Source organism: Thunnus maccoyii, chromosome 14 (assembly GCF_910596095.1).
Source record: "Thunnus maccoyii chromosome 14, fThuMac1.1, whole genome shotgun sequence".
Classification (NCBI taxonomy): domain Eukaryota; kingdom Metazoa; phylum Chordata; class Actinopteri; order Scombriformes; family Scombridae; genus Thunnus; species Thunnus maccoyii.
In genome coordinates, this window is record NC_056546.1 from 23319012 (window position 1) to 23344266 (window position 25255).

The 25255-nt window shown below is 40.6% G+C and overlaps 1 protein-coding gene across 10 annotated transcripts in view; it reads left to right on the forward strand.

The window, feature by feature from the left end:
- Positions 1 to 25255, forward strand: part of cdh23 (cadherin-related 23) — a 186439-nt gene that overhangs the window by 22165 nt on the left and 139019 nt on the right. For all 10 annotated transcript variants that reach the window (XM_042433443.1, XM_042433447.1, XM_042433446.1 and 7 more), the window contains 2 exons: positions 1585 to 1678; positions 6869 to 6943. In XM_042433443.1, coding sequence (XP_042289377.1) covers positions 1594 to 1678; positions 6869 to 6943 — 160 coding nt within the window. In that variant the 5' untranslated portion in view covers positions 1585 to 1593. The remainder of the gene's footprint in view (positions 1 to 1584; positions 1679 to 6868; positions 6944 to 25255) is intronic.

Below are 25255 nucleotides of genomic sequence, written 5' to 3' on the forward strand. Positions count from 1 at the left end.
AAAGGCACTATATAAATACAGCCCATTGACCATTTATGCTCCAGGGTGTCCAAGTCATGCTACCTCAGTTATGTTCATGTTACTAACAGTAGCATATTATTAATTATTATTAAAATTCAAATAATTTTTGAATTTTGAATTGTGACAACTTGTGGAAATGAGTAATCTGTTTAGGCTGTTTTCATCAGCTTTCTGAGCTACCCATAATACCCTTTACTTGAGGACCATAGATATATCGGAGAGGACAAAGAGGGAGGAGAGGGTATGAGTGGGGGGGGGTTAAGCTCTTCAAGGCCCAGCAACAGAGACGAATGAGTATGTAATGTGGAGTAAAAAAAAAAAAAACAGTAGCAGACATAACTGTGCAGGTTGTATTGTCACAGGAAGTGAAATGCAATAATGCTGAGGAAACAAGAATCCAAATGAAAACAAATGTGCCTATTCAAACTGACACACATGCACAGCTAATACAAGCACACACGTATACACACACACACACTCACACACATATACAGTATATACAATAAGTAATGACTGACTTTTCTATACCTTGCGTCTCTTTCTCACTCACCTGTAAATTTTAGCTACTTTGTCTGAATTGAATCCACCACATACTGTATATCTCTAACAGCACCACAGCAACAAGACAGCAAGCAACAGCACAAAACAGCATGTGTATTGTATTTTATTGCTTCTCACACAGATATCTGTACTTTATTTAGCTATTTTTGCCATCAGATACCTGAGGGACAAGCAGCACTGTCTGTGCGCACAAGTTTTTCCATGAGCCGTAGCACAGTGGACTTTGGGGAGATGGAGAATTTAGAAAGATAACCCTTCAAAATTAAATTGTCACCATTTGAGTTTAGCCACCAGCGAGGCCTTGCTAGGACAAGTGATGACAGTATAAAGTGAGGGAACAAATGACAAGGAGTGGAAAAAGAAGCAGATGTGGGGCCTCCTAACAGGAAGCCTCACGCAACAGTGGACCAATACATGATCTCCAGCTTGTCGGCTGTGCAGCAATTTACAGTTAATTGAAAGCATGTCTTTGCTGCTCTCCTGCCAGCAACATCGACAATAAATGCCCACAAGCAAACTTCCTGAGCCATGAATACAGAATAAGAATCTCATTTATGACATCCACATATTAAGTGTGATTATTTGTCATGAATTTTGACCATACAGTTTGTTCAGTGAAGCTGCGCTATGTGCATATTGAAAATATCATTTATACTTGTTTTCCTTTTTGCATTGCATTGCAGAAAATTACTAGTGTAGTGTCTTGATTATGGCTATTAAACACTGTGTACTGTAAATGAGCTGCTGCTGTGAATTTGCCTTCATCGATACCCCACCCGTCAAGGGCACACACACACAAGAAAACACCTGCTTGAAGCACGCAGAGTAGCAAATACTTTTTCTGTCCCCTAATTATACTGATCATCACATGTCCTACTCAGTTATACGGTAATCACATAACATAAAGAAGCTGAAATGTCTGTGGCCATTATGTGGCTAGACTATGGGTAATCAGCTAACCAAATAATTGTGACTGTATTCTGTGTTTGTGTGTCTCATCAGGTGCAGGTGATGTCGTGGAGTGTGAGTTTAGGTGGCAGGATGACATTTGCCAAGCTCCTCCTTCCCTTCCTAATTCTCCACTCTTTCTGTGAAGGTGAGTCATACTGACCATAAAGAATAAATGTGTGTAAGTCTGGAAAGACCAGACTTTTATTTTATGAGTGCTGATTGTGAGGGAAATGCATTACTTCTGCTTAAGTCATACAATGACCATAAATTGTACAGTGCAAATTTTACAATCTAATGTATGCTAGTGTATCTTCTCAGTGGCTGAAATTAGAGGACAGTGTGTACTGGGCAGCTATATTTTGTTAATATGGGCAACAGTGGAATTTTTAAGCTGAATTATTAAGAAGGAGAATGTTCAGCCAGTAAGACTACCTTAAATAAAGGAATAATGTTTTAAAAATATCATCAATAGTATCAACATTTAACTACAAATCAACATTTGACAGTCAAATAGAGGATTATGAATAAATATGTTTTTCTAATATTTTTATCAAATGCTTGGTAAAATATGAATACTTCCTGAAATGCAGCAGAATTAAAGAGTTTTTTATTACCTCTCCCACTTTCCTCTCTGTTCTTCATTATCATTTGCTTGAAAGGATTTTCTGTTACCTCTACGCATCAGGCTTTCCTTTACCTTTTTTTTGACTCATACAGCTTTTCCTTTCAGCTGTTTTATTTTTTAAAGTTTTAAGTAATTTTACATCATGCTTAGACATGACATCGATTTCCATTGCTATGTGGATGACACCCAACTGTATGTCCTGTTAAAGCCTGGTACCACTGATGTTTCTTGTATTATGTCCTGCCTTGCTGAAATTAAAACTAGCAGCTAGTGTTAAGCAGCTAGTCTCTCCTTATCTGGGTGCCTTATCTAATAATGTTTGAAATGAGGCCCGCAACCTAGGTGTTACTTGAGTTGTCTTTGATGCTCAGGTGACCAGAGTATTGCATTCCTGCTTTGCCCAACTGAGACAGCTCACCAAGATCAGTTCTTTCCTTTCCTCTGCAGATTTAGAAAAGGTCATTCATGCTTTTATCTCTTCCAGACTTTACTGTTACAATGCACTTTATTCTGGTATCAGCAGGCGAAACATCCAAAGACTGCAGTTGATACAAAACGCTGCTGCCAGGCTTGGTGTAGACAGCCTTTTAGAATGATTTTTAAAACTATACATTTATAGTTATCGTTATAGTTATTGTTCCTGGTGTGGACGGCCCTTAACTCTCTATGAGCCTGATCGCTGCCTGAGATCCTCCAGCAGGGCCCTTCTAATGGTTCCAAAATCCCGACTTGTCACTAAAGGTGACCGGGCCTTTGCTGTTCCAGCCCCTCAGCTGTGGAGCTCCCTGCCTGGAGATCTCAGGCAGGAAAACTCAGCGACCTCTTTTAAATCTCTTCTTAAGACTTATGGCTTTTTCTTAACTGATAGTATTTGCTGTAACTATTTAAATGATTTTATCTTGTTTTTACCTCAGTAAACATATAATATCTTTGGATCTCATTAACTTTTATCATCTGTTTTTATTGTAAAGCACTTTGTAACTGTTTTTGAAAGGTGCTATATAAATAAAGTTATTATTCTTATTATTATTTTGCATGGTCTATTTTTTGACATTTTATCTCTGTCAGTCCTTCACTCTTACTCTCCTCTTCCTTTTCTCCCATCTCGTCTGTCTTGCTTAATGTCTCACATTGTTCAGCCTAGAACTTCATCAAAATATTTTCTCTCCTCGCTGAGCGTGTCTCTGTGAGTGTCTGAGAGAGACAGTTGTAGTGAGGGAGAGCCTCGATGTTGCGGAAAGTCACGGTAACTGTCTCACAGTGACAGACAGGAGACACCTCCAATCACACACAGCACTGAAGCAGCAGGGAAAGTTATTAAGTGAATGCCACAACCTCTTTCCATCAAGCACAATGAGTTTATCGAGGCATTTTTTATATCTCTGGAGTCCCTCAGTCTCTCGCCTCTCACTCTTACCTCACACCTCACTTGCGTTTGCTTTCTATGTTACATCTCCCTTCCTCTCCCTTCCTCCCTCCCCTTGCTTTCTCTAACTAACCCATTAGCACACTGACCCTGTGCTCCTCTTGAGCATTACCTCCCTGATCCAGAAAATTGGATTGATGATCATTGTTGTGATTATATTGTGGCTGTAATCAATCTGCATTTCTCTATCCAAGCCTGATGCACTGCCTCCCAGTAATTAAGTCACAGGTGTGGACAGGAGCTTGTTAACCCACTTCGCCACCACCCCCCATCCTGTGAAGCACACTCCATGTTCTTGGCACTTACAAGAGCCACACTGGCAAGCCAATCATGAGCATCTTCTTCCGCACAGGCAGGCACATGACTGAACAAAAAGCTCCCTCTTTCAAAGCACTGAATCACTATATCAAGTACTTGCACTTCAAACAGACTGCCCTCCCCTTCTCTCGCTTCACTGTCTCTCTGGTCTGCCGCCCAGCTCAGCTGATCAAAGACCATCAGCTTTGTTCCCTGATCTTCTCAACAAAACAGCTTGTATTGCATTGCGTTCTGACACCGTGGAGGCCCCAAACTCGGCAGACTATTAACCCTTTAAGAGGCACTCAAAAGTGTGTTATTCTATTGGAAACAAGGTATTCTATTTCATTAATTTTAACTCAAGACCATGATCACTTGCTATGGAGCACAAAGACCATACAATAATAACAAAACAATTGCACATGGCATGGCTAAAGTGTAATAAATGCTGCTTAAACCAATGAAGGACATTCTTCAAAAAGGCACCTAATTTACAAATAACTTTTGGCTTATCTGATTGTAATAACAAAATTAATTTAAACATTGATGGACTGTTTAAATAATACTTTGGCAAGTACCTTTCTCTATAATTCATCACGCTTATTCCCTCTGCATATAAATCAATGAGGTACTTGCTATTTTTTAATTTAATATATATACAGTACTATGTACATACTTAATTTGCTATAATTGAATACACTCATGCTTCAAACACATGCAGGCTATAACATTGTTTATATCCATTTTTTAGAGCATTTAAGTTTAAAGCTATAATTTGTAAAGTTAGCTTTTCACAAAAAAACCCCCTAAGTATTAATTTTCATTCTGACAGCCATCCACTGTTAAAAACTGAACAGTGTTGGAATTGTTGGAGGCATAAATTACTCTACCTACAGACAGACCATGTAAACATTTTATTCAAGTGAAAGCATGGAAATAATAATCAAAACTGACAGCAGTATTATGCTCTGTGTGTAATTGATGTTCTATGCTTACACTGCTTTATATTGCTGCTAAGTGTTTTTGAGTGTGGTTATCTGTAAAACCTTCTACATATCCATGGTGTCCATGGGATGAATTCTATTGGCTTTGATGATCCACTGACTTTTCATCTAGAGTTTTCACTTTATTTCGTGAAATATCTCTGCATGTACTTGACTGATTGCCACAAAATTCCATACAACATTCATCGTTCTTAGAAGATCCAAATGACTTTGGAGATTCCCTGACTTTTCCTCTAGTGCCACCATGTGGTTGTCATTTGTTGTTTTAAACGTGGTCTGGGATTTCTTATTTTGAAGTGGTTGAAGCGGCTCCGATGCAGAAGGATTGATCATAGACGCAGGGATGAAACAAAAACACAAGGCAATTAAGACGTAGGGAGCAGGCATGTGGGGAAATATGACGTGGCCCTAGCTAGGGCTGAAGCAGTCTGTTGCCACACCGTAGTGGCGGCAGGATGGAATCATCAGTGTGCCAGTGCAGCGGATAAATTTTTCTGAGTGTCACAACCCCCGCGAAATGACTTGTCTGACTATCAGAATTAAATCCATTTGGTCCGATCATATTTCAAAAGCCTCGAAGAGCCGCATGATTGAATTGTTTTATCCCCCTTCAAGTTAGCCGGAGGGCTAACCCGGAAGTAGCCGACTCGGCCAGCGAAAGTCACCAGTACGCATGCTCTATGGGCCGCACAATGCGGAAGATCTGGGTACTTTCATACCAGGAAGTCGATTTTTTTTTTGCTTCATGCGCCACTGAGCAACTTTCATAGGAATGAATGGGGCCCCGCCCCCGACGCTGTATCCAGTTCTCTTGATGGGCGGGAGGTAAGCGTTTGCGATGCCAGCGGGTCGTAGGTCACGTGAGAACTGAGACGAACGGGAGAGAAAGGGGTTAGACACGCCTATATAGGTATGCACGGATGGTTGAATTGGTGAGGCGCAGGTGATGTTAGGTGCGAGATGTGAGGTGAATTTAGTGGGAGAGAGGGGCATGGTCTTGTTCCTGAACCTTTGTTATAATAATAACTCAATTTAAACAATGGGAACACTTTCATCAGTGTTTCTCAATAAAACACAAATTTACAGGCTGCACTACCTGTGTATGTTCACCCAGTCTGAACAGCTGACAGTAGTGGTAGTAGATGTGGCTGCCAAAAGGCCAAGACTACTGGTACCAACAAAGGAAGGTGTTACCCAGCTAACATTAACTACAGTCAGCGAAATTCATCTATCCTAATGTAATCTCCTGGCTGCACTCACCTACAGTTCCCATTGACGTTGCTTCAGAGGCTGTGATAGCAAATCTGTTGGGAGAAAAAGGATGCTTTGCACTGCATGCTGGAATAGGGTGGGAGGGCTGAAAATAACAGGATGATGTCAAACTCTCTTTATGAATGTCTGCCACTATACTTTAGTGTTGACATTTCTTGCTTTGAAAAATCTAATCAAGCAAAGCAGCCATGGTCTCCTGAAAGCATCAGTACCAGTCCCCAGATGTCATACACTGTCTTAAACTGAATATATTTGCTCCAGCCATTCATACAGTGTCATATGCTGAATATATTTGTTACAGCCGCTTATATACTGTCACACACTGAATATATTTGTTACAGCCCTTTTTTGGAGGGAGGGGCCATGCTTTGTAAACATCACTTGGCCAATGCTGCTTAATTACATCTAATAATCTAATCATGATCTACTCTATCTATTTAAAATAAACTACTGTTGCTGCTTCTGAAAATGTTAAATTCATTACTTCCTGTGCAAAGTTGTGAAAGAACTACCAGACACCAAGAGCAACATTTGTGAAAACTTTTAATATCAGGATAAAGTTTGAATCACTAATTTAGTATCATAAAAGCAGTATAACGTATATTATATATGAAAACAATTTATGGCTTTAACAGCATAAACACAAATCACAATACTGTAAATAATTTCAGGACACAATGTGAATTACTGTTCCTTTTCTCTGCATCACAGCCTCCAACCAGCCACCGCGCTTCCTGAACTACTTCTTCTCGACCTACCTTCTCATCTATGAAGATATGCCCGTTGGTAAGTCTCTGCCGATTGTCAATATGCTTTATTTGATGTACCTACATTGTCTAAAGAAAGTAAAGTAAAGCTATCTTTTTGAATGGCTTTGCCAACTTGTTTACTGCACAGAAATGAGAGAGAGAAAACAACAAGTAAAGAGAGATGTCATAATAGACACTAACAATGATAGCAATGGATGTCCTGGGTGCACAAGTTTTTCTGAATGTGTTTCTATGTGTGTAGTGTGTTTGTCTGTGTGGGATGAGAAGGAAACTCCAGAGTCTGATCGGCTGAGTGATTCTTACAGTCTATCTGATATATAACTTGCACAAAAGCCAAAGAAATCTGGATACTTTGGATATTTCACATCCTGGTGTTGATGTCTGGATGAAAGAATTTGTCCAGATCTGATATCTCCATGTTATTATAAGCTTGCTTACTGTATCAAACTGAGGGGGTGTGTTTGCCTGCATGACAAACAGTCATGCCGTAATCAAAACTGTACTGAACACCCGCTGTGTTACACATGGCTCTGCACACAACTGTGCAGCATCTCGCAAACACCTCGTCCTGGTTGCTGAACCATACCCCTTGCTGGTGAGAGGAGGGGGTATTGCCTCAGATCAAATATCCATGCTGTGTTTGGATGTGTTCCCTCATCTTTCTGCTAAATAATCATATGCTCCTGCCTGCCATACAGAGATGAAGCTACTCGCTCCGAGGCCATGAGCTGAAGTCACTGATCTGCTGCCTAGACAAGACCAGATAGTGTTGTGAGTGTGTGCACATGCATACAGACCAGGTTTAACTGAAGAAAGTCTGCTTTGCTCATCTTCTTTATATAGTTTCAATGGTGCTATTGTGCACGTGTCAGTCAAGTGGTTACTGGCTCTTGGTGTCACCTCACACAACCTACTCACATGCACCCTTCGCTAATACATCAACACCAAGACTTGGTCAGACAACCTCCATGGTAACTGAATGCCACCAATCAGGGTGGCTGTGGAAACCTGATCACTATGCACAAGTCATGCCGTTTGGCTTCCAGTGAGTCAGACAGGTGCTCATTTATGTTCATCAAATTTGTGGTAAAGTAATGGCATAATGAAGTATTGAATATGATTAAACCGCCTCTATTGTGCCCTGAAAGCCTAATTTAACAATTCTTTATTCTTTACGCAGTCTCTGAACCTTGAGATGAAAAAATATGTATTTTTAATCTGCCCTTTATTCAAATCAAGAGTAAGAGCGATGTCAGCATTGAAATCGCTGCAAGCCTATTCTATTAAACCAGTGTGCTGGATGATAAGTAATCTCGAGTTTGTGTGTGAGGAAACGTGGACGTTTGGGGTGAAAAGGATCTTATACTATTCTTTACCATGTCACATCCTCTACACACATAACACACAAACATTTTACTCAGTTGCTTGTATGTTTGTGAGTGCTTGTGTGTTTGTGTGTGTGTGCTGGAGGGCCTCCTGGATGAGGACATCTGCTGAGCTAATAAACAATAATCTTGACAAATTGTCACTGTCAGATCACTCAGCCCGCCCTCATAATCACACCACTGAAGAAGCCATTACAAGCCGGGCCAGGGACATGACTGACAGCTCTTTGGACCACTGGAAGGCATTGCTGGACCAAAGCCCAGCTGCCCAAGGAGAGGACACAGTGATTCATGGCCAGAGGGCAACCTGGACAGAGTGGTTAGGGAAATTAGCAACGCCACCCACCAACACATCCATGCCCTTCACTGGTACACCAGCGGACTTAATGAAGAGATGGACCTCTGCCAGAGACTACTTAGTTCTGTTGGACAAAGATGCCAAACTAGACAACTATGAAAGCAATAGTGTTTGGGGTCATGATGATGATGATGTACTGTCAGCAGGTAACTGTCACCTTTCCTGGATACAGTACAAAACATGCTATTAAGATGACGATGATGGAGATGATGCGGAAGGCGATGGTGACTGGGATGGTGATGAGAATGGAGACATGGCTGGTATATTTTGAACCTTCATGACCCTGAGAAAAAATGTCAAAGAAGAAAAAATTATAGGTTGTCTATGCCTGTGACATGTAACTCACATACAGCAACTCTGAGGATGGTATGGATAAGCGAACACTCCATGACTCAGACACGGAGTGTTGACAGACTGGCAGAGTGTAAAGGTCATGTGATAAAAAAAAACAAACTTCTAGAAAATCAATCCAATATAAAGGATTTTAATTCCAAGCCACTGACACCCTCAGAAATGATGAAAAGCCAGACATCTCCAAATTGCCCTGTCAATCACCGCAACCAACAAAAATGACAACAAATAAATAAGAGGGAGAATAATAGATCCAGGAGGAATTGGACTCGACCATATCTGGTGTTCATACCATAACCCCCAACTGCCCTCGACAGCGGTGGGACAACACATATATATACATGGGTGAGACTGAACCCAAGAGGAAACTATAATCCCCATTGGAATAAATGGTGCCTGTGATGCGTGATCAGGCTGCTTTAGTGGTCTGCTGTACGCTGCTTACAATGATTCAATGATGCCTCAGATGATTTTGTTGTATATTCACAAAAATAACTCCCTATATGGTGTTGAAACAAAATTCTTAATCTGTTCATATTTATTTTCTGCATGTCTGTGTGTATTATATGTGTATGTATGTAATGTTAGTCTGTTTGTTGTGAGTATACAATAAATACATATGTTTGTGTTTCATGCATTTTTGTCACATCCAGGCAGAGGAATCATTCACTCTTAGGGGGGGCAGCTAAACAGAGAGGCTGATGTTTAAATGCAGTGGCAGATAACAGTGTGTGTTGTGTCAGGAAATGGGATGTGTAATTAGACTGAGAGAACACTTTGATTAAATGCTCTCATCTCCTAATCCACTTTACCCTGATTCTGCAGATTAAGCTCTCTACTGAGTAATTAACTTGTGGAAAGAACACAACATTTGTACAAAATAAGAAACTTCCACACTCTGCTGGGATGGTTTGTGCATGTCTTGTAGTTTATGCCAATTGAGCATAAGGCTTCGCTGTCTGATTAGATTTAAGTTTGGTTTAGGCTAAGGCTATTAAAACATGTGTTCATTTATACATTCAAATTCATTTCTTTTTACTGAGGAAGTAAGGAGTTGACAATAGAACAGGAGAGAAGCTTTTGACAATATTCAGTATATAAATGAATAAAGTGAATCAAAGGTCTCTTTTTCAAATAACCATTTAAGTCATTGTAAGACAATCTACTCACTTGTCCCTATATCATTAAACAAAAGATAACACACTGGACAATTGGATTTCTAAAGAATAGAGGCAGAATACTGGCTCTTATTTGAGCACAAATAGACCTTTTTCTTAAATATTATTTTTTTTATATCTTTCTTCTCTTTTAAAGCCAGCAGGGTAATGTGGCTCTAAAGATGGGCTCAATAGCCAACCACACAGTTTAGTTTAGTTATACTACACTTTAGTTCTGTGCAAGTTGTAGTACCTTAGCATTTCTTATGCACTCTCCTTTTTCTCTTTCTCACTCAAACCCCTCTAACTTTTTCACTCTCTTGTTCTTTTTCACTCAATCTCCTCTGCTCCCTCACATTCTTCTATTGCCACGGTAAATACCTTGCACTTTTAATTAGCTCTGTGGCATTCCTAATTCAATAATAATTAAGGAGCAGGAAGTAGCCCCAAGGAACGACTTATTAAAGCCTTCCCCTAAACGTGTTGATAATGTCTGTGTACTCTCTCCCCAGCCAATTCCCGGCTGTCAACTGCCTAGCGCGTTCTACATTAACTACGGCTTGTCAACACTCTCCTACGGACACTGTCTCTCTGTCTTTTCCTCAGCTTTCTAATTCAGTATTGGCTATGTTAGTTTTCCTGCACTGATAAACAAAGCAGTATCATAACTATTGCTAGCTATTGTAGATGGTGTTCTGATTTGAATACTGCTTTATTTTGATTGGACCAATGCTTCCTTTTTTTAAATTATACATATGTATTTAATATACATACATTTACAAATACACAACCACACACACATGACAAAACAAGACCAAGAAAAACAAAACAAAAAAAGGGCCAGCCCAGTAAACACACTGTGTGGCATATAGGAATATTTACATGTAAAATAGAATTTAAGAAATTTATAACATCAACCCCAAATCTTTTTACTGATGTTCAGTGCCACAATCGATGCATTAGTGTACCTGTCCCACCACAGCCATGCCAACATAAATCCAAAACATTTCAATTTTTAAAGCATTTTCTTTAATCTTTGTGGAGTTATATATTACCTAAACTAAATTTTAACAGGATAACTTTGGTACCTCTAGAAGCGATACTTCTAGATCTTTCTCTCACTGTGACTTAATGGTTGTACAACAGTTATAAGTGATGTGGAATAATAATTTATACATTTTAATAACTATTTCTTTACCATTTTTTAATGTGATTTTAAGCTGTATATACTGAAAAAAAATTGGAGTCGTTTAATTTGTGTTGCCTTTTCAGTTCATTGAAATCAACAGTATTTCCATCAGCTATCAATTGGCTCAGTGTAATAATATTATTTTGCTGCCATATGTTTTTGACAATAGGTTTCTCTCCAGCAGTCAATAAGGGGTTCATCCAAATTGGACATGAGGGCAGGGATAGGCCAGAAATACTAAGATGTCTGTGAAGTTCTTTAGCTACCTCACATGAATGGAGGATCAAGGGATTATCAATATTTTATAAAATTTTGGGTAATACCAGAAGGATGCTGGAGACATATACTTATTACTTTCAGTTAAGATTTTTTGTTCTAACCACCTCTAACTACTTTCTTCAACATGTTTCTTGTGTATGCCCATGATAGTTCATATCTGCCACTATAAGATAGATAATATGAATAAACATCAGGTATACCTAAGCCACCCATGTTCCTAGAGATGGTAAGTTTTTTTCAGACTTATTTTAGGTTTTCTATCTTTCCACAAAATCATAATAAATAATTTATTTATTTCCTTAAACCACTGCTGTGGAAACTTGAGAGGAATTGCAGAGATGAGGAAAGATAATCTCGGGAGTATGTTCGTTTTAATTACTTCTGCTCTCCTCTGCAATGATAAAGGCATTGTCGTCCATCTCTTAAGATCTTGCTTTTTAGTTCTCAAAAGCTTAGGTCCATTCAACTCATAGATCGTTTCAACCGGAGATCTAATTATGATACCAAGATATTTCATCCCCTGTGTCTTCCATACAATGAGAGTAGAAGCTAAATCTGCTGGGGATGTAAGATGGTTCAGCGAATGGCCTCACTCTCACACCAGTTAACCTTGTAACCAGAGTACTGGCTGAAATCATCAGTGAGCTTCAAAAGGTGTGGGACTGAGTCACCTGGCTGGGATAATGTTAAAAATTGTTGTCAGCATAGTTTTAAAATCATACCCAAAAAGGCTGATACCAGTTATGTTTAGATTGGCTCAAGTGCTAGTGTGAAAATAACTGAGGGAGCTGGACAACCATGCCTGGTAGACCAGAAAAGCTGAAAGGGGGTTAATATCATACCATTGATTTTGACACATGCAATTGGTTCATGATAAAGTGCCTTAATCCAATGTAGACATGAAAAAGTCTCCTCTTGTGATTGGAGGCAAGATGGCCAGCAATGAAGCCCACTTGATCTATTCGAATTAATGAAGGAACCACTTTTTCAACGTGTATTGTAAGCATCTTTGCCAATGCCTTGTAATCATTATTCAGCAAACTGAGAGGACAGAAGTTATTCATCTTTAAGTGGTCTTTACCTGGTTTTGGTGACACAGAAATCACAGCTGGGCGCATGTTGCTGGGCGTTGATTGATTAGCAATAATATCATTATACAATAGATTTAGAAAGGGAGACAGTGTGTCCTGGAAACATTTACAGAATTCAATAGTAAAGCCATCCTCCCCTGGTGCTTTACCAGCAGTGAGCGCTTTAATTGCAGACTTAATCTCTGTCTCAAAGACGCCCTTTCAGAAATATTCCTTATCAGTGTTCTTCAACTCAGGCAAAGACAAAGTATTGGAAAAATTCATTGGCTTCCTTTAAATTAAACTTACATTCTGACTCACATAATTTTGAATAATAATCTCAAGAATGCTGCTTGCCCATAATTAGGAGCATATACAGATGGGCGACAAATTAAAGGAAAAACCTGAATAAATGAGTGGAGAAACATAATGAATGCAGATGCTTCCACACAGGTGCACTGCATGGTACAATTTAGCAATTAACATCCAGTCATGTTCTGTGGCATGTATAAACATGCTGAGCAGGCCCAGTTGATTCTGAATTTGTATCAAGATGGCAAGAGGAAAAGATCTAAGTGACTTTGAAAAAAGGATCATAGTTGGGACTCAGATGGCAGGAGCTTCATTCACAAAGACTGCTCAGCTGGCTAGTGTTTGAATAGGAACAGTGACTTAAGTGACATCTGCATTTAGATCAATGGCAAAGACATCAATAAATAGGGTTGGAAATTGTGGTTGACAACGCACATTTGATGACCGTGATGCTTGTGCATTAGTGCGATATGTAAGGAAAAACAAAAGAGCAACTCTTCCTCAGGTGACTGAGAATGTCAATGCAGGACGTGAGCAGACTGTGTCAGCAAGAACAGTCCGTTGACAATTACATAGAGATGGATGTTAAAGTAGAGACATAGAGACAGCACATAAAGTGTCAGTGAGCCTCGTGGGATAGAGAAGACCATAGAGGAGACCAGCTCTGCAGAGCTTCACCCTTATATCGGCATACTCTGTACACCTGTGCTGGATTACCACTGGGAGATCCTGGTATTGGAGCTATGCCTCCTGATAGAGAAGCCTTCATCTATCAATTCTCTGATGGCAAAACTTATGTTTGTTATGATACTAATGAACAAATTCTTAATTGACCCTTCAACAGCAAAAATGTGACTGCCTTGTGGATAAAGTACAAAGGTTTGCTTTAGTGTTGCTATTGCTATTTTTTATTGTTTGTTTCGAAAATTCGAAATTCACAGTCCTGTTGCTTTTTAACCCTTTGTTCTTTACGTTAAGGGTTGCTTTTGTTCTCTAGTTTCAGGTATTTCAAGATTTTGAGGGAACATACAGTGTTTTTCACCAGTGAAAAACACCTTGGAATGAGGCATTACTGCTTTTATACAGTATGTAATGTTAAAGATTACAGGAATAAGTGGATGCTGCTTTGATGCTTAGGGTTTTTTCCTGCTCAAGTGGTTTTTGTGTTTAGTGTTGGGAAATCCATATTTGACTTCCCGTTGGTGACACTTGGCTGGAGATAAGAGGGCTCAGATCTGTTTTTTTCTGCCCCTGATCAAATGATTGCCCAGACCATTACCTGGTTGGAGAGAAAGGCCTCTTTACCTGGCTGCCTCTCTCTGTGTAAATCACTGACTGAATAGCTGATTTCCACAGGACTGTGGTGGAGACTCAGACATGGGCATGCTTTAGGTCTGGTCTGCTATATCAGTGAGCCCTCAACTAACATCAAAATATTTTGCCCCATTGCACCATTTTCAAAAACAAACTGTAATATTGAAAATATTGCATAAGCAAATGTGTACTAAGATTAGATTTGTTAAGTAAATGTGTATCTAGATTTGAAAACCATTATCACTGGGCTCAGACTAAGAATCCATCCCAATGCTTGCCACCAGGTAGGCGGCAGATGCTGGGCACTCACCTTTGAACTGCCCCGGTGGTGCTGCTCAGTGACCAACAGACTGGATTAGTATCTGGGCTGCCAGAGGGATTATGCCACTTTATTGGAGAGAATTCCGTAAACAAGTTAATTTGCATTAAGAGAAATCTTCAAGGTTGTGACTTATGCTCAATATTGGTTTGTCAACCAAAAACTAAATCAAAAATGCAATTAATCTCTCTAGTCTTTATCCATCCATTCTTTCACATGTAAGTGTAAGAAAAGCAAACAGAAAACATTGAGGGGAGTAGGAAAATTGCTACGACCATAAACATTTAAGGATTCAGCTTCAAGGGGAAAAAATCAGAAAAAAGATCCGCACACTGTACTAGAAGTACTCAGCAATTTTAATTGAGCAACGTTTCGATCTACCAGAGATCCTTGTCAGGCATTGTCAAATCTATTCAGCTTCAAGGGGCCTTGAAGTTGAAATGTCTCTATTCTTCCTCTAAATATTGTATTATGTTTTAATGTTTTATTTCATCAGGAAACATAGTTTAAAACATTCTGCATCAGTGTGAGGTCTTATTTTCTTTTTTGACATTTACAACATCTAAAATTACTTCACAGTCAGATTGTTTTGCAGAAGGCAGAAGACATCCAAGTATATTTTGCCAGTCCTTTGGTTCCACAGACCTAATAATCTAGAGCAGTTGCTCTCAATGTTTTTCACATGAAGGACCCCTAAACTGACACAAATTAGACCATGGACCCCCATTTGATAAGATTTTGTCCCAGGGCCCCCCATCTGATAAGATTTTTGCTTTTAGATGTTTTATTACAGAAAATGTATGAAACCCATGACCAAAATAGTCGTATGTCACTTATGGATGGAATTACAGTGAAAATAAATCATTCCCCTTTTTTGCTAGGGACCCCCTGGAACCACCTCAAGGACCCCTGGGGGTTCCCGGACCCCACTTTGAGAACCACTGATCTAGACCAGAAACAGAAGCATAAAATGAGCAATAAAGAAAGATGAGCAGTGATAAAATAAAAGGGTAATCAGGGTATTGTCAGGCGAAAAAGAAGGGGGCAGTTCTTCTGTAAGTGGATTCAGTGTTTCTGGGATTTTGGCTGGTATCCAAGGCTGTCTCTACTTGCAGGATACGTGCTCTAGATATTTTTACTCGCTGACTGTGAGGGGGGGCAGCGCAGAAGTCTGTTTATGCTCCCACTTTCAGCCCTCATTTAGCCAAATTGGAATGCGATGTGTGTGTCCTCTCTGCATCTCTGGCAACCACCGTTATATCTGTCACTGTTTGTGAGTTTGAGTTGGCGGATGCGCTGTGTTCATGAGAGTGACTATGTCTCTATGTGTGTGTGTGTGTGTGTGTGTGTGTGTCTTAGTTTTATAAGTCCTATCTACCAGCTGCAGAAGTGAAGTGTTCCTTCCTGTTAAGGTTTGAACCACCTGATCTCAGCAGGAGATGAGTCCCAACATGTCCGGGAGATATTCTTAATGACTGGTAGTTTTTCTCTCCATTTGAACAGTCCATGCCTACCTCACTTTAAAAAGGGGATGCACTTGATCTTCTTACTACCTGTGAGAGCTCTCTGCTGTCATTGAGCTGTTGCATTGACTCTCACAATGGCTTCCCAATAATGCCAGCAGACTGCCATCCATGAGGGACCTCTGTTTTGGTTTAGTCAATCATCCCTTATCTTTCCCCCGTGGTGCCTTGCTCCCCCCTTTCCTCCCCCAGGAAATAATGGGGTCCATGGTTCAGTGGTGTCTGCAAACACACCATCCATCATGACAGTGTGCTGCGCTATATTGTCTGCACTTTCCCAGCACGTGATGTGTTAGTGTTATTATGGACCATGCAAAAACTGCTAAATGCTAAGCTTCCCGCACATACCTTAACTAATTTTAATTTCATCACTTTTTCCTGATCTTGTTTTCTTTCACTCTCACTTTTCTGTCTGCACTGCAGAAAATTTATTTTAACAATTAATTTTGCTCTATATCCATTCTTAAATTATATACAATTCTGGCAGTGTGTAAGACCGTTTTCCATATTTACAATGCTGCTTCACAAGTTTCAAGAATTTTCTAGACAAAATAGGCAGAACAAGTCAGGTCACTCAACTTCTATCAAGAAATAGACATAATTGACATTTTAACAACTTGATTTGTATTTGATTTATCCCAGTTTCAGATTTCTGTAGTTTGCTTGATTTAGGAAAAATAAAACAAGTGTCCAAATCAGAAATTGTCAGCTAAATCCTGACTCACCTAAGCTACAGTAAACCCAGAGAAGGTAACACAATCAGGGGTGATTAGATTCTTTACTTTTTAATCCACTCAAACTTTAAGAGACATGTGAGAGTCATATGTCAATATGTGACCCCCATCGGTTTTTATGCTCTATGCTTGAAAACTGTTTTTATGTTTGAACAGGTGAATTGTTTTGGTGTTTCTCATAGTTAACCTATTGAAGACAGTTTGGCCAATTTCTGTCCTTTCAGCCCTTCAACAGCTGAAAGGTGATGGCTGTAACAAAGATCTGGTTTGGCATGGGTTGTAGAAATGGACACTTATGACACTTAAGTGCTTATGTGCCTCTAATGTGTCACTTCTGGTGTGAATTACAGGTAAAACAAAAAAAAGGCAAGGCACATCTAGGCCTTCTCCTCCCTCTGCACATGCAACTGGCTGTCACAGTCAGTTCACTGTTAATAGTAGTCATATTTTAGGTGCTCATAGTCATTGTACAGCTGGTCCACCTTTAAAACAGTGCCTCGAAGTGGTGATATATCTCTGCTCAGCCTGGTGTTCTGTTTCACCTGCACAGTCAAACATCTTATGTAAGGCTCGTTTAGTATTTCCTCAGAGAAGTTATCTCAGACACTTCACACTGTAGCGATCTCTCTCTCCCTCTCCTTGGAAAAGACATACTTCTTCTGTGGTTTGGCCTATTCTATTCAAGTTTTTCTGTTATGACCAGACAGAGTGTGAGAATGCACAGAGACAGAGAAAAAGATGGGGAAAGTGTGTTGAATAGCTGGAGGCTATGTGTGTGATATTTCTCTGGGTTGTAAAAGTTAATTGAAATTGTCTGTGGGAATGTGTTGCGACACCAGGTTGAGCAGTGCTGCCAAGGCGCCCAGCACTGAGCTGACAGGCATCACAGTGATGGTGGCAGTGGTTAGATTACCTGACCAACCGGGGTTGGGCTCTCACACACTGATACACACGCACATCTTTAAGGCTCAGGATGAAACTTATATTCATGGCTCATATTAAATGTGTCTGTATCTGGATGTGATGTCCAGCATAGGCAAGACACTTAACTGTAAGTGATCTGGTTCAAAGTTTGTGTGTGTGTGTATGTGTGAGAGAGGAGGAGCAGGAGAAGTCTGACATTTGGAATCATCAAAGAAAACAGCACAATATACTTTAATGGTGATACTTCTCATCCTGTTTTTCTTTCTTTTCATCATTCCAAATTATCAGCATCATCACAGAATTCAGTTTGTTTACACGTTTAAGTATATTTACTCGGTTGTGTGTATTGTGTGTGTTTGTGTATTGGACTCCTATCTGAAACGCCTCAGGTTTAAACCCAGTTTAATCCCAGCAATCCCAGCAATTCAAATGATCAAAGTATAAAGAAGGTGAACCTTCTGCCTGAGAAGTGTTTATTCAGTGTGTATCTCTGCATTTATGCACGATGCATTTTTTTCTCATTTGAAAAAATTAGTGATTTTCAAACACCACAACATTTATTTACTAGAAATGTACTACAATGTGTCTTATGTTGCCATTTTTTCCCCATTTTTCTTACATTTAATTCATTGTCTCAGGTTTTACTATTTGTTTACTTATGTGCGTGTGTTTATATGTGCGAGCGTTACTCCATTCTCCAGTACTGAGAGGTGCATTGCTGGGTGGCAGATCAGCTTCTTGCAGCTGCTTATCTGGCCCAGGTGGGTCACAGCTGATACCTGCCTGAGCCACGCAGAGCAGCTAACCTGGAAATTGATGTTTCACATCAGCGACCACCTCTCTTTGCTCCATTGCAGGGAAGCTGTAGGAGTGAGGAGGGGGAATGCATATGTGTGTGTGTGTGTGTTTGTGTATGCTGCTTGCATGTGTGTTTGTGTGACTGTATCTATTGTTTTTTTCTGTTTCTCTGTGCCCTTTTGAAGATGTACATGCATGCAGCAGTTCACTAACAAGACCTCACCATGTGTACAGTATACCAGAAATAGTTTATTTGGTTTGGTGGTTGGATGAGGGTCATGTATGGTGGGATGATTGAGGGTCCTGAAGAGGAATGAAGGGGGTCGAGTGTGAGAGGATGAATGGGGGTCATGATGCATCTGGAACATCGAGGAACCCACGGAGCGAGACTCAGGGTGGGGGCACATCTTGATGAGCTTTGGCTTCATCATCTCCCAAGGTTAGCTTCAAATGACAAGGTTAGAACAAGCTTTTCGGATGCCATTGGGGTGACTGTGGATGTAACTGTGGTGAGCTTGAGATGGCCAAGAATTTGATGGTGTGGTCTCAGATTCCTTTCTGAACGCTTTGGATGGGTTCGAAAGGATTCAGATATTAATTTAGGTGGAAGAGACATACAGGGTGAGAGAGGCCATGCTGGTCAGTCTTGCTTTGTGTGAGATTAAATATGAGGGTGTCTTTAGAGTGGATGGAAATATCCGAGAGGTTTGTGTGCTGTGACAGGTCATAGTTGGAAGTGTATCAATGAACTCTGAGCATTGCAAAAACCAAAGAACGCTAGGAGAGACATTTATTCGAGGGATGGGTCGATGAAAGGGGATAGGTATCCTATGCGAAGGGTTTGGATGCAATGGATGAGGAGATCTGCTGGCAGGGGTAAGCGTTTTGGTGTGAGTCAAGGTTCTGCTTTTCATAGGCCTTTGATCAGCATATTGGCATGGGGGTGAGAAATGGAAGGGGCTGGAGTTCTGGAGCAGTTTGATAAAGAAGTTAATCCTGTTGATGTACATCTGGATGGAGGATGTTCTTATTTTGAGATCTGAATGTGTAAGTTTAAGTGATAGAGCCGGTTAACGATATGATGTCTATGGAAGTAAATGGTTGGCCATGTGAGGTACGAAAAGCTTAATGCTGCCCCACCCTGTGTAGTATGATGAGGGTTTTTGGAGCAAGACTTCTTATGATGGCTTCTTGTGATGCGGTAACCAGGTGGAGAAGCTGAGGGTTCAGATGAAGGTGGTGGCTGGATGTCTTGAGACTGGGTGATGTAGTTGTCATGGAAAGCGATTTAGTCATTTTATTATTTATTTATTTATTTAGTTTAGTTTAGTGTAGTAAATGTATTTATATCAGAGACCATGTACAAAATACATTAATCTCAAACAAAGAGATGATGAAAAGATGCTTTGTACCAGATTTAGCTACTAGCTAATTTCCATCTGTAGTCCCTGGGCAGGTGAACAGAAACAATAAAACACAGAGCAAAACCATCATCTCCACTACAAATGGACCAACAACCTATTGACAATCACGCAGGCATATGCACACACATACACACACACACACACACACACACACACACTTCATAGGAATAAATAAAAAGCAGAATACAAATATCAAAAGTTATAAAAACAGGTTATCAAAATGTCATATTAAAGCTGACAAGACTGGTTACTTAAAATCAATTTTATTAATGGATTTAAAAGAAAAAGCAGATTATGCAAAGGCAGAGGACACTACATTCTCCCCTTGAAGCAGACCTTGAAGCTCTTCTCATTTGCTCAGAGTGGAGCTGAGCAAACCTCTTCAATGGTGGAGGAGCAGCATTATGGTATATCTTATGCACTAAATGGACATCTGAATACAGAATCAAGTTGTCAAAGCTTAACATTTTATATTTAACAAGAACATCACAATGATGATACTGTTGTGATTTCCTGTCCAGAACTTTTGGGGCTTGTTTATTAAGTGACCTAATTGCTTTTAAGACTTGTCTTGTTTGCCTGAGACCAACACACTTGGGAGCTTCCAAGGACAAGGGGGTAGGTCGAAAGCTGGTAGATTCGTGAAGGGCTGGATGAGGGTCTGGTACAGAGGGATAAAGCAGGGTCGAGTTGTAGGATGAATGGGGGTCGAGGGAAGGGAGAAAAAGGGGGAAGGGGTCAAGTGTGAGGACTGGGTGGAAACTGTGGGATAACCATGTACAAGAAAATGGATGATCTGGTGGTCTGGATGGTTCTTGGGAGCTAATTTGAGGGTGCTTATTGTAATTGGTGCTTTGGGATACAGCAACATCATAAGCTGTGCTTGGTGGGCTTGTTAGGGCAACTGAACCTGACATAGGCACTACTGCAGGAGGAACAGGTTTCAAGGAAGAGGCAGCTCAAAACATTGCGACTTAAATAATTGAAGTTATTGCAAGCCATTCTGCTGGCCTTGTAGGGGACAGGTCTACCTCTTCTGTCAACGCCCTGGGGAACCGGGCTGTAAGTAAACGGCAGAATGTTGGCTGTTGGAGCAGTGGATGGGTTGGGAGTGATGGGAGGCAGGTGTGTGGCAGGGGAAAACCGTGAAAATATGGATGAGGTGAGTATGGCTGGAGTACAGTAACACATGCAGTCAAGCCAGAGTAGAGCAGTCTGCGAATACACGGCAGTAGAGCTCTGACTTGAATGTGTCCCGATAGGTGACCTGATTGAACAGATGGAAGCAGAGAATAACATGGTAGGTGTAAAAACCGGAGCCACCAAACCACAAGGCTAAATCCATGATGATGGACAAGCAGTTGTCAAGTTCTGTCCTGCGGTCAGGGAAGACTGAGGATAAAGTTAGGCTTAGAAACACTTCTATCCGGAAGACTTTTTCATCTTAACTCTTGTTATTTTCTCTATGTTGTGTGTTGTATGTTTTTAACGCTGTAGCACTTTGGGGTTCACTGCGAATGAAAAGTGCAGTACAAATGAAATGCATCATTATTATTATTATTATTATCATTATTATTATTATATGACACCATGGTACAGAGCAAGGAGAAATCAAATTCAACTTGTGTGAGTTCTCTGGAACATGAAGATGAAGGGTGCCTGAGTTGGGCTGCACCTTGGGGGATTGGGAGCTCTCTGGGACCAATGATGTTGCGAGCGGGTGACTGAGCGAGGTCGATGAAAGTACCTGAAACAATTTGTCTGAGGGAAGGTGGAGCAGGAGAGGATCATGTAGCCGAAATGGGATGAGCGGAGGGAATGGAAGAAGCTAAGGATGAAATGCCACTGATAGGGTTAATGATGGTGAGAGCCAGAGGCCAGGCAGCAGGAGGTGCTGTAGGGAAGGAAGGTGCAGTGGGTTGTTGGGGAAGGATAGGAACGGAGACATGCCAGTAGGAAATGGAGTGGCTTGCTGATGGTATGAACTGTATGAATCGATATAAAGCAATTGCATTGAAAATTGTTCACTGTTTCGAAGCATTTGATACAGTCAGAATGGCAACATCTGCTGGGCAGCTATAGGTATTACACTTGCATGGCTGAATTAAGTTTTAAGTATAAATTATATATTAATAAATCAGATCACTTTGAAACAGAATTTATATCTGTTTTTAGGTATCGTGGCAGATTGAGAAGTACAGCGAGTATGAATGTGGTGTAACGAGGCCTCGTTTGGGGGGGTCAAGTGATTTTTGGCGTGGTGAAGCGAAGCATCAAAACAGCTTGCTGAGATACTTTTTGAAAGTCGATACAAAGGTGTAGTCTGCGTAGTATGCATGTGGAGCGTCTGGATCCTGGCTGCAGCGTCTGAAGGAGTATCTTTTCTCCAAGGAGCAATGATGATAACGGCCTCCATGTGAATGATGCGGTGGTGAAGAAGGTATCTCGTTGGTACTGCTGAATCAAGAGTTATGGACAGTACTTTGCGGAAGAACATGGATCATGGAGCACAGGCGGGATGGCTGAGTGACTGGCTGCAGGGATCAGGAGGCCACAATGGATTGATTGTCAAACAGGTCACTGTCTGAACTGTTGAGGACCACTTCGTTGTCCGTGGTTAAGGTAAGCGAGAAAAAACTATTGCAACTAGATAGTGGTATTTCTGAGAACGAACCAAACGAAGGTGAGGACTGAGACAAACAAGAGAGAAAGGGGTTAAGTACGCCCAAATAGGTAGACACAGGTGATTGAATTGGGTGTGCTGTTGTGCTCTTGTTTCTGAACCTCAATTATAATAACTCCATTTAGCATCATGACTCAAGTGCAAATTTATTGTTGCTTTTTGATTGTTACACAGGTCTCAATTCTTCAAAGAGTTTATTTATTTATTACTTGTTACTTATTTTTCCAATCACAGAGAAAATGTAAGAAGTTATCAAAAATGAATGGAAAATGAAATATTATGAAAAACTCCTAATGGTCTTTGAAAATGAGAGGGTAACAGGTCTAATTAGAGATGATTTCAAAGCTAAAAAAATCTCTTACCGGAGTGTGCATAATATCATGAATAATACTTGGAAAATGATTTCCTGCTGAGAGAATGAATCTGTGTTTAGAGCACTTTAATCACCATATTCTGCACAACCTTGTTGCCAGCCGCTTCACATGCAACCCATTTACTAATTTGTACAAAACAAGACACACAAGACAAGCTGAATATGTTCTTCTTTTCCTTTAAATTAACAACTGCAGAGATCTAACTTTTGGCAATAACAGAATGGTCTCTCTAAATATTAGTATGTTTTAGTTACAACAAAGCCCAATCATTTCCAGAACCTTTGAATTATTGTTCGGATGACATGCTGGATCAGCTTATATCAGGCACCTGCAGTATAATATCAACGTTGGTCGTCTGAGGCTGGTGTGCATTCTATGAAGAAAGGTTATCTCGTGCTAGTCTTGAAAGCTGACATTTGTTCTCATAAAGGCCAGCATGCTGGTGCCAGATAGGATTAATTGACAAGTGGGGTGCCTGCACTCTATGCGCCCCATTTATAGACCAGTCTGTGGCTCAAATCTGGTTGCTTTTGTTTAGTGGTATCTCCTTCTCTTTGTCCTCTCCACTGGTTGAGAATGATCCCACTCACTTATTTACTCTCTCTCACCATGGATACACTCTCATTATGCTCTCGGTATGTCGCCATTAGTGCAAGGTGATGTAACTGTGGCCTTTTCAGTGCAGATACATGTGTTGTCAGTTTGGCGTTTGCACTTGCTGTCTTTTGATACGTAAGTATGTGTCAGTCTTCTAAATCTGTGCATGTTAACAGTAGGCACAGTTATAGTCTGAGAAGGCGTGTATGTGTTGTTTGTGCATTCATATGTGTTTATGTGTGCAGTTTTGCACACTAGTGGGATGGTGAGCTGGAGAGAGTGCTGTATAATTGAATTCTCTTATCTCACAGCAGAGAAGGTGTTTGACATTTAACAGGCCTCTTTAGAAGCAAAGATCATTTTTTAAAGAAATAGGGCAGACTTGTCTGTCATATCTGCCTTTCTCTCTCTCTCTCTCTCTCTGCCCAGTTCACATTTTTGTTCTTTGTCTCCTTTTCTCTCCTATTTGTTTTTCTGTGCAGTAGTTTGTCTCCGGTGAGAAGTTCCAGTTGCTAACAAATCCAAGGCATTTCTGCTGTCTGCCATTGTGTGTGTGAGATGATGTGTTTTTTTTTTCAACTGTTCATCTTCCACTGTTTCCTGCATTCACGCATACATACACTCATACACTTACCATACATAATACCTAGTTACGTGTATTGTACTGCTCATTTCTAACCCAAACCTGTCATGGTTCTTTGCCGGTGCAGCTTGTCTGCTTAAGGAGCTGTTTTTTGGAGGGAGGAGAGAGTTTGTGTAGGACAGTGCAAGAGGGAGCGAGAGAGAGGGATGGAAAAATGAGTCCAAAACTGATCAAGCAGAGCATCTGTAATTGCCCAGCTCTCCTACTCACCTTCCCTGTTTTTTATGCTTCCCCCATCACTCTGTCCCTCTCTCCAGATTGACCAAGGAGGTCAATTGCCAATTTGCTGGTGCCAATGTCTTTGTCAGGAAACAATATTAATTTTGGCTAATTAGGACCTGAAGCTAATGAGCGCTACAGATAATGAGTTCATTTATAATCCATAAAACAAGTGTGGCGTGTTACGGGATGAAAAAAGCTGTAATGGCGGCAGCCGGACATCAGATTTAGGCACCAGTGTAGCAAACAATCTGGACACACACACACACACACACACACACACACACACACACACACACACACACACTATTGACTCTGGCATGTCTGCATTGCAGTCTTCTGGTAGTTAGCTTCAGCACATTTTCAGCAGAGTTTTTCGGACAGTGACCACCCTACCCTTACTGCCTCTCTGTCTGTACTCTCTCTCTTTACCTCTCTCTATGGGTCTCCTTGTCTCTCTCTCTTCCTGCCATCACCTGTCTGTCTCATGAGGAAATAGTGAGTCACCTCTGATAACAGAAGAAAAAGACAAGTGATGAGAATGCAAAAGAAAGGGACAGAGATGGGATAAGGAATATCAAGAGAAGAAGGGAAGAGGGGAGAAAAGATGGGAGGTAGAAAAGGGAAGGTAGGAGGAAAAAGGGAGAGGGAGAGGAATGTACTCAAGGAAAGGTA